At 36.4% G+C, this 16,496-nt stretch overlaps 1 protein-coding gene and 1 non-coding gene across 2 annotated transcripts in view; both read left to right on the forward strand.

Annotated features, from left to right (window-relative positions):
- Window positions 1–16,496, forward strand: part of Bub3 (mitotic checkpoint protein Bub3) — an 86,245-nt gene that overhangs the window by 36,141 nt on the left and 33,608 nt on the right. Inside the window, exons 6-7 of the mRNA XM_083122741.1 lie at window positions 441–586; window positions 5,103–5,242. Coding sequence (XP_082978867.1) covers window positions 441–586; window positions 5,103–5,242 — 286 coding nt within the window. The remainder of the gene's footprint in view (window positions 1–440; window positions 587–5,102; window positions 5,243–16,496) is intronic.
- On the forward strand, window positions 8,044–8,118 carry TRNAA-UGC (transfer RNA alanine (anticodon UGC)). Its single transcript has one exon. It is a non-coding gene; the product is annotated as a tRNA-Ala (tRNA).

Raw genomic sequence — 16,496 nt, forward strand, 5'->3', positions numbered from 1 at the left:
CTTAAAAATTGAAAAATCTAGGTTCCACTGTACATCTTTTTTTTTAAACTTGAGGCTCATGTTAAATAGTTGTTCCCATTTTTATTTGTTAATGAGTTTGGCTACAATGCCAGATTTTAAAAGTGCTTATTTCTGTAATGTTGCTAGTGAATTAGTCAAAATATGTGTAAATAAACTATTTATGATAGTCTGTGCAAAATGGTTACTGACAGACAAATGGAATTTGTTACTGAATATTTTTAGCTAAGGGTGGCTCTTAATTACAATAGATTCCAAATGTCTGTGATTTGTCTAGACCGTCATAATCATGTTGTCAACATGATGCGTCTGTTATTTTGTGAATTGAGCACGTGTCAAGAGATGTAGAAAATTGGTTGTCAAACTGTAACTTCTATTGTTGTGTGTTACATATGGAACAAACTTCTTTTTCATTTCTCCAGGGATATGTACTGAGTAGTATTGAAGGACGTGTTGCTGTTGAATACCTGGATCCAAGCCCTGAGGTGCAGAAGAAAAAGTATGCATTCAAGTGTCACAGAATAAAGGAAGGTGGCATTGAAAATATTTTCCCTGTAAATGCTATTAGGTATGTAGTTTACTTTGATTTATACTTGTAAATTTGTTTTTTAAGCTCTCCTTTGTTGTTATGTAGTTTTTATATGGTGTCTGCATCTGAAATAAATAAATTGTAGGCTACAGTGACCATGTCCAAAAGGTGCAAGAGTGTACTTGAAGCAAACGTCCCCCGAGAATTGTCTTTCAGTTTGGCCTTGAAGCCATGGACTGGAAGTGAAAGTCTTTCGAATTGCACGTGGACTGTTGCGTCAAATACGATCAGTAGATAAAAATGAGTACTCGTTGTTTTCCCTGCATTTTAAATACTTGTTTTTCACCATAGAAATCACATAGCATTTTCAAATGTTCTTATACATACATTTCCACACACTAGAAGAACTTCAACCAATAACTTTTTGCAGGGGCGTCGCCACTGGGTGGGCGAGGGTGGGCTAATAGTCTCAGCCCACCCAAATAAAATAAATACATAATACTTTATTTAGATAAAGTAACAAGCTGATATATGATTGTAGTGCAAAACACACAAAGCAACTTAACAATTAACTCAGTTTCATTTAAAAAATGAAGAATGTTTCTAAATTCTTTCTCAGTTGGTTACCTTTCATGAACGTGCGAAATATGAACATGAAACTAACTGTCATTGTTCCGAGGTTAGAAGTGCTTTTCGTCAATTGGTTTCGATTGTTCTTTTATTCTCTTGTGTTTCTTGGAGCATTGGTGTCTTTGATGATTTATTTTCCTTGGCTCGACTTCAATACAACCGAACAAATCAATTTTAACAGCCATGGTTGGTTTGCAACATTTCATTCTTAGCATGCGCGAGTGGTTTGCGGAATTCGTGGCATCGTGGTGTGCGTTTACATATATATAATTTTGCTACATTCAGTTTTGAGTTTTGGTAAATTAAATCTATTTGGAATGTTATCAGTTCAAAATGATTTTCTCCATCATTGCGTTGCTCGTTTACAAGCTTCATTTTTCTTGTAAAAGCATAGAGAAGAGTTTCTCTAACTGTTGAAAGCCTATTTCTGTTTGTTTATAATATTCCTATTTTTTACAAAATAAGGTGTGTGTCAGAAATATTTACGTTTTTAAAACTATTAAAATAAATACTTAATTTTTTGTATAAAGTTAAATTTATTACCAAAAGAAAGCTGAAACATTAAATTGTTATTTGTGAAAAAGAGTATTCGACAAATGGTGACCGTTCATGTTTTCACATTCAATTATTCTTGAACTAAAGTTTTTGATCACTCGCCGAAGCATTGCACGAGGAATACCATTGATTTCATGTGTAATTCTTTGCTTCAATTCTCTCAAATTTTGTGGCATTGGGGTGTATACCTTACTCTTAAGGCAACCCCATAAGAAAAAATCTGCTGGTGTCAAATCGGGACTTCTCGGTGGCCAGTTAATGTTCCCTCTGCGACTGATGACCCTTTCTGGGAATAACTGATGAAAAGTGTTCAGTGATTGATTGGTGAAATAACAATTTTGTATGGGTGGAAATGTATAACCTTGCGAAGAATGCGATGAACTGTCAACTTAAGCAAATTTAAAGAAGCTGCAAGCAGTCTTAATGATTGGCGAGGATCCTCACTAACAGACTGGCACGCATGTTCAATGTTTCTGTTCGATCTTGATGACCTTGGGCAGTTTATTCATCATTGTGCTTCCAGTATTTTCAAATTTTCTCACCCAATATTTAATTAAATTTGCACTTGGGTCGTCTCTCATTCCTGCCAGGTTATAATGATGCCGTTACAAACGACGCAAAACAACATAAGAATCATTATTTTTATAAAACGCATGAACACAAAAAGCACGTTGCTGCCCCGTAAAGCGCTCAATAGCAACTAAATATTAACAATGTTGCCAAGTGTTTGCGATCTATCTCATTTCTCCGAAATGTGTGAATTGCCCCAGAGGGCAGATTGAAAAACGAAAATATTTCTGTGACACCCTATACTACAGGAAATTTACAGGAACTCGAATGAAATGTCACTCCACCTTGAAAAATTCCTAAGGCCCATCTTGGTCACGATCACCGAACCAGAGCCCACCTAGAAATATTTTATCCACCCTAAGAAATATTTCTGGCGAAGCCTCTGACTTTGTGTATTCAATCTGCGTTGCTAGCTTTCTACCTCCATGATTTCAAACAAATGAACAATGAGTGCAGGAGTCATGTGATCAAGCCTTCAACAATTGGTGCTCCGAGCTGTGGTCTTGATTGCTCGTATACTTGGTGCTTTTGAACTGCACTAGGTGACGTCACTTCTGTCAAAACTATACTTCCAGTCTGCTCTTTGTACCATTCAGACACAGCAAGTATTCAACACTTTGGTTTACAGTGGAACCCTGCTTTTATCTTCCTAACTGTTAATTTCCTACATTATAAGAGTTCCGAAAGGCTGTGAAGAAAAAACAATATATTTACAAATGCTTTATATTGCCATTTCATCTACAATGGCCCCCATATGGCTTCAATGATAGTAATGTAGAAGGATATGCAACACCCATTGCACTTTTTAATGATTGAGTGATTATGTCTGCTTCAACAGCAACTCATCTTCCATGCAAAGGTCAGCAGGGCAGGAAATGTGAGAAGGTCACATTACTAGTCATTATGCGTAGTGCTTGAGAATATCACATGTACTCATGCCAAGTCGCAGAACCAGCAAGACCCGTGCGTAATGTACCTGAAAATGGTTGTCTTGAAAAGCAAAATTCTAATTATTCCTATTACTAAAGCTATGTTCCAATTTAGTTGTGACAGGCCTTACTTTCTAATCTCTGTACTAACTTATTTCTAACTGCAGTAGGGGCATGAATATGTCCCAAATTCTTCTTGGTACACACACATATTTTTTTTTTTTACCTTCTAAGATCCACGGCTGATATGTGTCATTTAATATAATTCTACTTGTAATTCCGTGTGAGAAAAGGTGTTGATTTTTAATTTTTTTTTATGAACTCTTGCTTTAGTTTCATTACTTACAATGTCTCAGAAATGAATGAGAAACTTTTTTTCTATTTGAAGGAAATATTTTGACTGCATTTGAAATTTTATCTCGGTGTGGAGATTATCCTTATTAAAAAGCTTCATGTTCTCACAGCTCATTGATGGTTAACTGTGCCAGCTTCAATGAAGGACAAGTATATTGTATTTATCTTATTTTACGTCACATTTTTGTGCACTTTTAGCTTTGCATTTAAATGTTAATAGGTCACAGACTAAAGAGTTTGCCTTAAGCAAATAACAGTCTGTCTGTGTGATATTCCAAAAATCGTAGAAAATATGTTGATATAACATATTGTTATTATTTATAATTTTTTTCTGAAATGTACAACATGCCTTCTTTCCATGCACATATGTATATAATATGTTACATTTTATATAAAATTACTAACATTTATGAATTTTTCCTGTAACAACTTTTTGAAAGTAAAAAGAAATATTTTAATAAAAGTTACTGAAAATATATTTTCAATACATAGTATAGAAATAATTAATGTTTGAAATAAACATTTAAGGTGCAAAGTTTTAAGTAAAAATGTATTTCTCTGTAAGTACAAATGTTATAGCTCATTTTTTCCAGTGCAGTCTATGCTACATGTTTATGATCGAAAGAAAACAATTTTAATTTACCAAATACATGAACAAGAAGATGAAAGTTAAATAATCTTATTTTTTTCGTGACATTGAACTTTGTTGCGCTCCCACATAGGAAATGCCAGAATGTGAGGTTTTAAAGCAATACCTGTATATTGCTTAACATGTGTTCCATTTTCATTTCAAGAATTGTGCACTTGATGCTGATACTTTCGGAGAAAGAAAATATTTTGTAATATAAAAGCCATCCTTTTTTTTTTTTTCAGGAAATGTAAAATTCTGCAATGTTTTAAATACAAATTTATATCACTGCAACTACAAATGCTAGACTTACAAATTTTAGCTCTTTTTATTCGGAACAGACTAGGCTACAAGCTTATGGTCGAAGAAACCCAATTTTCATTTATCAAGTAGAAGAAGAAAAAGAAGACTAAATTTAAAGATTTTTTAATGAGATTTGAAATTCGTTGGAGCACCGCATATGTAACACTGGAATGTGAGGGTTCAAAATATTACCTATGTATTGCCTGATTTGTGTTCCATTTTTGTGGCAAAATTTGTGCACTTTCTGCAGATACTTCCAGATAAAAAAAATATTCTAATGGAACAGCAGTGTTTTTTTATTCAGCATGAAATTGCCCATCCCCCAAATATAGCCAGAATCAAATTAAACTAATTACTAATAGGTTGCCTCAAGGCTCATGTAGCACTCAAAATGTACATTTACGAACTTTACCTGTGTCAGAGTTTGTCCCAAAAGTGAAAAAAAAGTGACATGTTACATCTCAGCGTTTAATGGTTAATGGATATTTTAAAACTATGTGCTTCATATTTTATAATTGAAAAGCGGAACAGTGTAACAAAAATTGTAAGTAAAAAGTAATTCTAACCTGTGCATTTAAAATTGCAGCTTCCACAACACGTACAATACTTTTGCTACCGGAGGATCAGATGGTTACGTGAACATATGGGATGGTTTCAACAAGAAGAGGCTCTGTCAGTTTCACCGCTACCCAACTTCCATTGCATCTCTATGTTTCAGTCATGATGGTAAGTTCTACAATGAAAATGAGTTGATTTCAATGTGTAATGTGCTAGGGGGGTGGATTGAGGTTACTGAGGAAGACGTGCATGGAGGCCGTGGAAGAGAAACTCCCAACCTAGACATACAAAAGTCGCTTGGGTGTGAAGTGTTTGGTCCATTTGTTAACGACCACTTCAATCTCATTCAAGAGAATCAGTTTAGGCATGAACTACCTTCAAATTAAACAAGTTTTATAAACTGTTCAAATTCTCAATAATCAAACTAAGATTCTTCAGATACACACTTTTAAAGATGCATAATCCTCCTGAAACCAATTATATGAACAAGCAACAATATTATAAATACCACATTAATCCAAACAAGTCATTACACTTTTGTGTTCAGTACCTTCATACAGAGATAATCTTACTAAGAAATGCAATTGTAGATATACGTAAAGGTAATTCTTATTTTGATTCAATAACAATATTTATTTTGAGAAAACATTTGTATTTGCATAATTTTTAACAGGTTATAATGACTGTGATAATTTAAGTTCAATATCCAAGCATAAATCGAATGTTACAAGTCAAACTTATTGGTCTTTATAAAACGACCAATTTATCTTGCAAATTTAATTCTAGAAATTACTCTTAACACAAACAATTGCTTAAAAGGTTATTTAACACACTCAAAATCAATCTTTACCAAATTTTAACAATTTTAGCTAACGATAAAATTGTTGCTCAAATACTACTTTTCTCACTACTTATGGTTTTACAAGAATTTCATGTGTATCATTCATTGATGCTCCATGAATCAAGTATTGGAATAATATGGGGATTTTACTGTTATTAATAAGATCGCATAGCAAAATATATGATGCGTTCTGATATAGTACCACAGTCTAACAAGTAGAAGAACGTCGTTTTTGGGAAAATAAATTTTCTAACTATCGCAAACAGACACGATGGCACAATGCTAATCCTCATTTACTTGTTATCGTGAACATGCCCTTCCTTCATATTAGTTACATCACTCTCTTACGAAAAGTTACGAAACCTCGTGGTATCAATTCCGCACTCAACAATTTCTCACAGTTCAAATTGCTAGTAAAATCAAATCGTAGAAGGTAGTGGACAGTTTTAAAATCATTTTACTATTCTCATTATGTACACACCTGTATTAATCGAAGTTTTCTGGTTCTCGTTGCATAGGAAAATAACACCAATACATTCGAGACTTCTCTCTACGAAATCCTAGCTGATTCTTATGCATGCGGCACTTGTGTAGTAAGGCATTTTCGAAGACAACGTGGTCGTCGATCAATTCACAACCCTGCTTCAGTAGTGATCAAAAGCAGGAGAATTTTTGTGGTAATAAGGCATTAAGTCATCAATCTGTTAAGCAGCACAATTCTACAACTTTCACCAATACTCTTCTGTTTTTGACGACCCACCGAATGTATTGTGCTAACTCCAAACTTGGTACAGTGAAATCTCAGTTATACATTTTATGGGGGACAGAAGGGGAAAAACTTATAACTGAGAAAAACGTATTGTTGAAAGATAATTAAAATTATAAAATTAAGTACGCAAAGAAAGAAAAGGAGTACTACATTTGCACCAAAATTTGCTGTATTGCACTGATCTGTTCTAAATCGTTATTGTAAATTCACAAAATCACGAGAAATAGACAGTGATGTATAATGCTATAATGATATGTAATGCTCGTGCTGCAACTTTTAAAAAAAATTGAAATTAAGGTGTTCAAAAATTTTGCGTGATTACGGAAAAATTCGAACTTTGAGCTTTTGCCCACGATTCCCCCCAGGACCCTTAATTGTCAGATGTTTCATAAGATGTTGTTTTTTGTTCATTCTTACATTTAGAATTGGGAAGGTTGCCATGCCGTAAAGCAGAGCCATCTGGTGAGAATTCTTACAACTATTAGTCAAACACTTGACTACGGCACCTCGCATGTAGAGCTGATGTGAGGCGATATTGTGGCGTATTTGTGCAGGAGAAGTTACAAATATTTACGGTAATTTAGTGACCGCAAAGAAATACGTCACGCATACTATGAACTTTGATCTGTACATAAAACCATGCTTTTTCTGTGGTATACATTATCTATATTTTCAACCATGCTAAGCTACAAACATGATACATTGGATATTTAAACAAAATATACATGCTTAACAAACACGTATCATCGATATAACAGTACAGTTTCTTCTTCTTCGTTTTTCTTTGTAATAAGTTAATAAACAAAATTCATTAAAAGACAGTTCTATTATTACATTTAATTTTACTCTTTCTTCTTACTTCTCTGTTATTTACAGCCTACTCCAAAATACAGATATAATTAGGGCTGAGCGGATGCTGATCAGTATCAGCCGATATTAGTGGTATCGGTTAGAATTTATTTACTTATACCGGCTAATACTTTTCCGGTATGTTGGTTTTACATGTACTCAGAAAAAATACTGCTCAACACTTTTGCAGAGTCTAATTATGTGGGAAATTATACAAAATTTGAAGTTTTTTTTTATTTTGCCCCAGTTTTGTATGAAAAAACTGAATTTTTGTAATAACGTAACATGTTAATCTTGAATATTTTAAAGCAAAAGTGATGGTAAATTGATACATATAATTAGAGTGCAATACTTACATACCCAATATTTTGGTCATCTTTCAGTTATTTCAATTTTCAAGTATTGGTATCAGTGGGAATTGGTGCAAGTATCGGCATCGTTATCAGTTCAAAGAAGTATCAGCTTAGCCCTAGATATTATATATATATATATATATAGAGTAGATGGTGGGCCTCCCCCATGGCGCAGTGGTAGCGTCATTGCCTTGCAATCGAGGGGTCCCGGGTTCGATACCCGGTGGAGGCACAAGTGGTTCGGATCCCACTTTAAACTGTAGGTCCAGTCCCGATTAGCCTTACTGTGCATAAAGTGGACTTAAAACAGCAACTCAAACCAAGTAGATGGTGGGTCATTTATTTCACCCTCCATCTGTTTCTTGATTATTTTAATCCACTCTTTGCTTAGATTTTCATTTCTATTCATTCTTTGCATTATTCTTCTGTTATGAGCTTCACTTATCTTTATACTGTAATTATCACCCCTTTAACCTGATGTTCATTTACATGAGCATGTTTACCGATTCCTGTAGCCATTCTTCCTTCTTTGGCATCATTCAGATATACCTTCCATTTTTGTTTGTTCTTTCTGTTTGTATATTGAATGGCAAGTATACAGATGAGTTATATATACACATTGTTTTATATGCAAATCAAAGTTCATAAAATGGTAACATCCACAAAGAATTTTAGTATTCAGTGTTACTAGGGCTGAGTTGATACTTGGATCGGTATCAGAAAGTAACGGTTGGATATTATTTACCGATACCTGACAATACTTTTCCTGTATTTTGGTCTTTTGTGAGGTTTGCAACAATGCCATGCAACACTCCTGTGGAAGCTAATTATCCTGGAAACTATGCCAAAATTTGAAGTATCCATTTATTTGGCACTTATTTTGTGTGAAAGAATTGTGTTTTGTGATTATGTAACAGGTATTTTAAGATTAGTGTGTAGAGTACAGAGCACATACAAGGACAACCAGAGCAGTGGGAAGAACGGAGTGGTTCAGTATAAGTAATGGATTAAAACAGGGAAGTGCTCTTTCCCCACTGTTCTTCATAATTGCAATGGATGCAATTAACGAAGAGGTGGGGAAGAAGATAGGAGAGGAAGAGATGAAGGCCCTGTTGTTCACTGATGACTTAGTAATATGGGAGTAATATGGGGAAACAGGAAAGAAGTAGTACAGAGACAGCTTGATAGTTGGAATGAGGAAATCAGAAGAACAGGAATGAAATTCAGTGCAGAAAAGAGCAAGGTGCTAATAACAAGAATCAGAGCCAGAAATGAACCAAGAATAAAGATGGACACGGAAGAGTTGAGGGTAGTGGAGAGCTTCAAATATCTAGGAAGCATAATCGAGAGAAGCGGAAGAATAGATGAGGAGGTAAACGGAAGAGGACAAATAGGTGGTGGACTATATCAAAGCGTTCGAAGATTAATATGGAACAGGAATGTACTTATGAAATGGAAGAAGATAATATATAACACATACTATGTGCTAATAATTACATACAGGGCAGAGACTTGGACAATGGCCGAGAAAGGCAAAAGAAAGATGCAGGCAGGTGGAGATGGAATTTTTAATGAGTATATTGGGGAAGACTAGAAGGGATAGTATAAGGAATGAGGAGATCCGACAGACAGTGGGTGTGGTGAAGCTTCAGGACAGGATAGATCAGGCACAGATGAGATGGTTCACACACATGAAGTGGATGGATGCAGAAAGACTAACAGTAAGAGTTTAAACAGTAAGATTGGAGTACCGTGGAAAGAGAGGAGTGGTAGAAGACCAGGAAAAAATGGAGAGGCTTGACTTCTATGCTGACCCAGCCAGAGGCAGAAAACTGCAAAGAATGATGGTGATACAGTCTTCAAAATTTGTATCAGTGGGAATTTCTAAGAATATCTGTATCAGTTCAGCACTAAGTGTTACTGTAGTAGCTTTGTTTACAGCGGGTATTATCCATTCAAGTCAAATTGCATTTTTCACTGTAACTGTACTACACTTTCAATTAAACCAATCTGTGATGTAATGAAGTGGCTTCCAGATACTTCTTGATTTAAAATATCCATATTTCAATTTAGTTGTATACAGTAAAAAAACTTATCTTTATATTATAGTGCAAAGGTACTTTTATTTGTTTGGATCTTAATTATTCAATGTCTAATTTAATCTTTGAACATTTATCACAATGCAGAACTCTCCAGGTGAGTATTACCTCTTGGCCAACATATTTAGTGGTTCTGAAGAGAGAAAAAAATATGAATGGCTTATTGCAGAAAGGGACCTGAGTCACTTTTGCACAATTCCGAGAAAAACAAGAAAAATCATATAATATTGATAGTGTAAGAAAGAAATGTACCGTTGTTGGCTCAAATATTCAGCATAATGAATAGTTAATATTGCAACTCTCAATGCACCAGCCTGAAGTATGCTGCTAGAGACAGTGGAGATGAAAAAGTTGTGACTCCAGTACCTTTCTGCAATAAAAGTGGAAACTGTGAGAAATAAGACGAGAAATATCCTCTTCATTTGTTCTTCACAGACACCACACGTGTTTACCTGTGGTCTCACAAAACCAAACGCAAAATTTTCCTTAAAATACTTGTAGTAGAAACTGTATTTTATTCTGGACGTAGGGTATTTTTCTTTATACAGTTCATACATCTTTTGAATTGACAGGTTTTCATGTAGGTATTTGATGTCTGCATAATCTCCACGTTTAGTTGGAAAAGACGCGATATGTCCATGCACTGCCTGTATATCCTCAGCCTTAATCATATTCCCACTTTTGCTCTGTCCGCGCATATCATGAGGTATTTTGCCCTCTAACAGTAACTTCCGCAAACGCCTTATTCTTTTCTCTTGACACATCATAAAGTCTCACAACAAACTTGTATTTTGCTACTTGCCAGTAGTATGTGGTACTTAAACGACTTTTCGTATAACGCAGTATCTTCTTTGCGTGGACAATGTGTCTTAACATTTTCAACATGGATCATTCTCTGCAAATGTATATCCTGTTCATCTTTACTTTGCATTCTATACAATATGTCAAAAATAGCACATTGTTCGTCTTCGTTGAATTGCTCATAACATTTTTTTGGGCACTTTTTTTTTTTTCCAGATGTCGAATTCCTTTCCTACGTTTTTTTGGACTGTCAACGCTCACGTCGCTAACACTACTCTCGTCCTGCATATCTGTAATACAAGCAACATAACATCTCACAACAGTTGCCACCGCTCTGCACTAACACACATCACCCTCTACAGACCACGGCTACAGACGCACCATTCTTACGGAAATCGCTCGTCACTTGTTTCAGAGTTGCCAATTTTATTTTCCACACAGTTATTTCTCTTTCTCTGTGGAAAGGGACCAGTGTCCGTCGCTACAGAGTAGCTAAGTTTATTGCAGAAAAGGACCCGAGTCAGTGACTCAGGTACCTTTCTGCATTAAAGTACACTTTTCACTGTGCATTTTCTTGGCTATAGCCTTGTGTGACTGACGTTCTTTCTGCACTAAAAGATGTGTCTGTAACTAGGAAAATAAAAAATACCATTAACTACGATACCTCAAAAATGTGACTCAGGTCCCTTTCTGCAATAAGCCATTCATATATATATTAATTATTATAAATGTGGTAGTGCTGTTCCAGAAATTTTGTGATGGGATTTGTAATTTTTTTACAATTGTACGAGGGCAATTAGGAAAGAAACCTCCGTTTGCGCATGTGCGAGAAATAGCCGGGGATGGCGACGTCAGTCCTGCAGCGCTGTGCGCAGTAGTCCAGTAGGCAGTGAGCAGTGGAAGGAGAAGGTTGTGTTGCAGTTGACTCATCTGCTATAACAATTAAAAATGAACGCTCCAATAGAAAATTCTGCCAAATGTGAAGTGCGTGCAGTAATACGATTTCTGTATGTGAAAAAACTTTCGGCAGCTGCAATTCATCGCGAACTGTGTAATGTTTACGGACCAAACGTGGTGAGTGAAAGTGTCGTGCGTGAATGGTGTCGCATGTTGGAGCAGTTCCGTTGGGATGTTTTTGATCATCCTCCCTATACCCCAGATTTGGTGCCGAGCTAGTACCACAATCTTCAGGCACATGAAACAGTGGCTTGCGTTGCACTGCTTCAACAATGACAATGCGCTTCATGATGCTGTTAAAGGGTGGCTTCATTCCAAGGTGGGAGATTTTTTGCAGAAGGAATTTCAAACCTTGTAAGATGTTATGACAAGTGCATCAATTTGAATGGTGATTATGTTGAAAAGTAATGTAATGTACTTTTTCATGTGTATAATAAAAGTTCTGTATCTACGAGTGTCTGTTGATAACCAAACTGCAGTTTTTTTTCCAAATTGTACTCGTATATTGTACCATTTTCTTATGTATGTGCCTTTTTTAAGTAAAGCTCTCCTCCATCAAATTCTCCCTCCATGTCCTTCACTGGGCAATTAAGTATAGAACAAAAATTCACTATGTAAGAATAAGGAATGAAGTGGCATAAACAGCACTGGAGAGGCCCGTGGCCAGTCTGAATAATGTTAGGGACAACTCTACATCGTATCAGACAAGTGTTGACCCTTAACTTCTTGGATTTTGACCGTGGAGAGTGGATGTGGGTCTTCATTTTAATGTTAATAATAGAATGGAAAAAAAAAAGCTCCTTCCTGCCACGTTTTACATAAATTGTCAGTAGGATCCTAGGTAGGATGAGGCATAGATTTAGTATTCATAATTTTCAATACAGGTGAGCTAATATTTTTTGGAGTGAGTGGAAAGGTCAATTGTGGGTCACAATGACGACAAATAATTCTATTGTGAAATAAATTTGTAAGGTGGTTAGATGGTGCTTAGACATATCAGTGAATCAGGGACGTCAAAGGGGGGGGGTAAACCGTGCCACCGCCCAGAGCGGCAAATTTTCAGGGGGGCAAAATTTGAAGAGAAGAAAAAAATAAGCCTATGGAAAACTTGAAAGTTATAATATTTTATTATAACTTGGAAGTTAATATATGCCAACCCACAGTTTTGAAGGAACATATCAGTAGTCTGACTTGAAAACCAAGTGCCACAAATTGGGAAAGCAAATTTGATGCCTTAACTCTGTTGAGATATCAAGTGGAAGAGGTCTGTGATGGCTCCTTCAAATAATTGGCGACAATGAAACTGTCCAAATGGTTGCACATTAGGCTCAATGTATTGCAAACCAGTTGCGTGGCTTTACATTCTTTTGCTCACTAGTTATCCATGTAATGTAATGAGCAAATGTCTTCAAAAAATTAATCTACGATGTGTTAGATGATTTCTTGCAAACATTTCAGTGCTTTGAAAAAAGCAGGAGTGATGAAAAATTTCAAACTTTCTTCGATGCCACTTGGCAGCCTGGCATGGCCTCCCTCCCTCCACTAGCGGAGGCATCGGGGGGCGGCAACCTGTCAGCCCCAGTTGATGAGAAAGAATTGGCACCGAATTTAGATGTAGATGATCCACAGATAGGCAACACTGTACAGGGCCGAAATCGATAGAAGCAGCAGTTTCAGTATGATGAAACTGTTGAAGATCCACAAAAACTGTACAAAGTTGATTTTTATTACCAGATCCTAGACGATTTTTTTTAGCTCTAAGAGAAAGATTTGATCAGCTTAAACATCATAGTGAATTTTTCAATTTATGTTATGATATTAGTAAGCATAAAGACATGCCATCTGATCTTTTGTCTGAAACGTGTAGAAAACTTGCCGGAATGTTAACACATGAAAGCTACTGAATTAAAAGATGAACTAAAAGTGCTTTCAGCTATAATGAAACAATTTCACCAGAGTGGACCTGAAACTGATAAAGGGTCATGATTTTTCACCTAATGTGACTGTAGAACTTCGAATTTATTAACTTTGTCGGTAACTGTGGCGAATAAAGTTTTTCTTTGGAAATTAAGGCTAATAAAAATACTATCTTTGGTCAATAATGTCTGAAACACGCTTGTTTCCATTTTACGCAAGATAACATTATACGAAAAAAAATATTACATGCAAAGGTAAAGTTCCCTGTGCATTTAGCACCATGTCATGAAGGCACATTTAGAGGTTGCGGGGGTAGGGCCACACACATTCTCGATCTAAACCATTTTGGAGGTGATGTGGTCAGCACCATTCTCCGGCCACCTTTACCTCATAGGGTTGTCCCAGGTACCAGTTAATTTGAGGCTGGTGAACCACAGAGCCACTTTATGCAGGGACAACGCATGAAATAATTCAGACCTTAGATCACCCACGCAGAAGATCCGGGAGTATTACATGTAATTATTTTTAAAATCCAATGATATATCACAGACCTACAACGGTAAACATATGAAGTCAAGCTTTCATCATTTCTTTCCTAATACTTGATACATTTAAGATACGTTTAAAAGAGAGAGAGAGTTTTCAATATAATAATAATACAAAATTAGTGTTGCATTTTTTAAAGTTTGTGTGGTCGAGCGAGATATCCTTTTGTGCTTAATTGTATTGAAATAGCGTAACAAGTCTCAATATTAATATAATTGTTTGATGTTTTACTTAGGAATATATTGATTTTCAATTTCCCGTTTCTGCATAATGATGGGGGGGAGTTGGTTGAAAGGGAACGACATCGCCCAGGGTGGCAAAATGTTAGCGCCGGCCCTACAGTGAAGGTGTTGTAAATCACTGATGAATATTCATTCATATTTACACAAATGAAATTTGTTCATTACTCAATGCTTCCTGGAAAGAAATCATAGAATAAGGGCTTTAATAGGTGAAGTGTTGTTGCATTTACTTAGCAGCTATTTGTAAATTTGTTTTTCATCACAAAATCACATTTGAGAATACGGTGAAATTGCAGTTGGCCAAAGTTTTATAAGAACCAACTGTCTATAGTGGTCAGACCGTGCCTGCACAGTAACATCACTTGTTCCGTTGGCTATCCAGCAGCCATACTTTCGCTAGTCATCTGTTCGTTATTGTGTGTGTTGGAGCGTGTTAAAATGGCTGTGTGCATACGCTATCCTGCCAGGTGTAAGGTCCGTTCTGTGATTTGATTTCTTCACGCCAAAGGACAAAATGCTGCTCAAATTCACCGAGAATTGTGTGAAGTGTACGGTGACAGTATAATGAGTGAAGAAAAGGTGCGACGATGGTGTTGTGCATTCAAAGAAAGCCGTACAAATATCCACGATGAAGAGAGGAGTGGAAGACCGAGCATTCAGACTGATGTTTTGGTGCAGCTTGTAAATCAAAAAGTGCAAGAAAATCGTCACTTCACCATTAGCTCTCTAGCCATCGAATTTCCAGAAGTTTTGCCATCCACATTGTGCATTGTAACAGACACATTAGGATATCGGAAATTGTGTGCCAGATGAGTCCCCAAAATGTTGACAGATGTTCACAAAACGAAACGAGAGACATCAACATGTGCCTTTTTGGATAGCTACGACCGAGAGGGTGATGATTTTTTTACCCATATTGTTACAAGTCGCGAAGCGTGAATTTCTGATGTCAATGTCAAGTCCAAACAACAATTGATGCAGTGGCATCATGCAAATTCACCAAAGGCGAAAAAGTTCAAACGTCCTCCATCTGCACGAAAAATTATGGCAACTGTGTTCTGGGACCAACAGGGCGTGCTTTTGGTGGATTTCCTGGAACTGGGGAAAACAATCACATCGCAAGCATACTTTGAAACACTTTCCAAACTCAGACATCCCATACAAAACCGACGGTGTGGAATGTTGCGTTCAGGAATTGTGCTTCTCCATGACAATGCCAGACCACACACTGCTCCCCTCACTGTTCAGACAATTCAGAAGTTTGGATGGGAACTTTTTGATCACCCCCATATTGTCCGGACCTTGCACCAAGTGACTTTCACCTTTTCCTGCACCTAAAAAACTGACTTTTGTCTCAACGATTTGAAGAAACTGAGGTGTTGAAAACGACAGTGTTGAATTGGCTGAACTCCCAGGAAGCAAACTTTTATGCAGAGGGTATAAAAAAAGCTTGTGTCACGGCACAAAAAATGCTTGGAAAATAATGGTGACTATGTTGAAGTTGCTAAACGTACTTTCTTGTTTCCTATAAAATATCAACCCTTTCTTTTGAAATGCACCTCGTACAATTTTTTCAAGTTACATCTTCAACGAAATCAGTCCCAATAAGAGAAAAACTTCAGTTATACATTTTTAAGAACTGCTTGTTTGAAAGAATGCTGCTTTTGGAGTTCAAGATTTCCTTGAAGATATCATGTGCCACCCATTCCCATGCAGATTTTCTTATCAGTTGTAACCACTGGATGAGACTCTCCACTTGGAATTCTATTTTTGTTGCTTGCATCGGAGTTCAGTGGAGAGGCAATGAATGCTCTCTTGAATCAGCTTGTCAATGTTAAATAATCCTGTTTTTGTTCTTTGGCATTTTCATTCGACGAGTCGTATCTGCCTGAAGCAGATTGGAAACTGATAGCTTTCAAGCTGTCTGGGTGCCGTACCTTCTAGACAGAAGGCCCCACAGATTCCAACTTCGGGAAATGTAAGAAGTGGTTTTTCCCCTTCCTGTCCATCAAGAGAAGTGTGAGGAATGCAAATTTTGCCCCTTCCTC

Source organism: Lepisma saccharinum, chromosome 5 (genome assembly GCF_977018435.1).
Source record: "Lepisma saccharinum chromosome 5, izLepSacc3.1, whole genome shotgun sequence".
Taxonomy (NCBI): Eukaryota; Metazoa; Arthropoda; class Insecta; order Zygentoma; family Lepismatidae; genus Lepisma; species Lepisma saccharinum.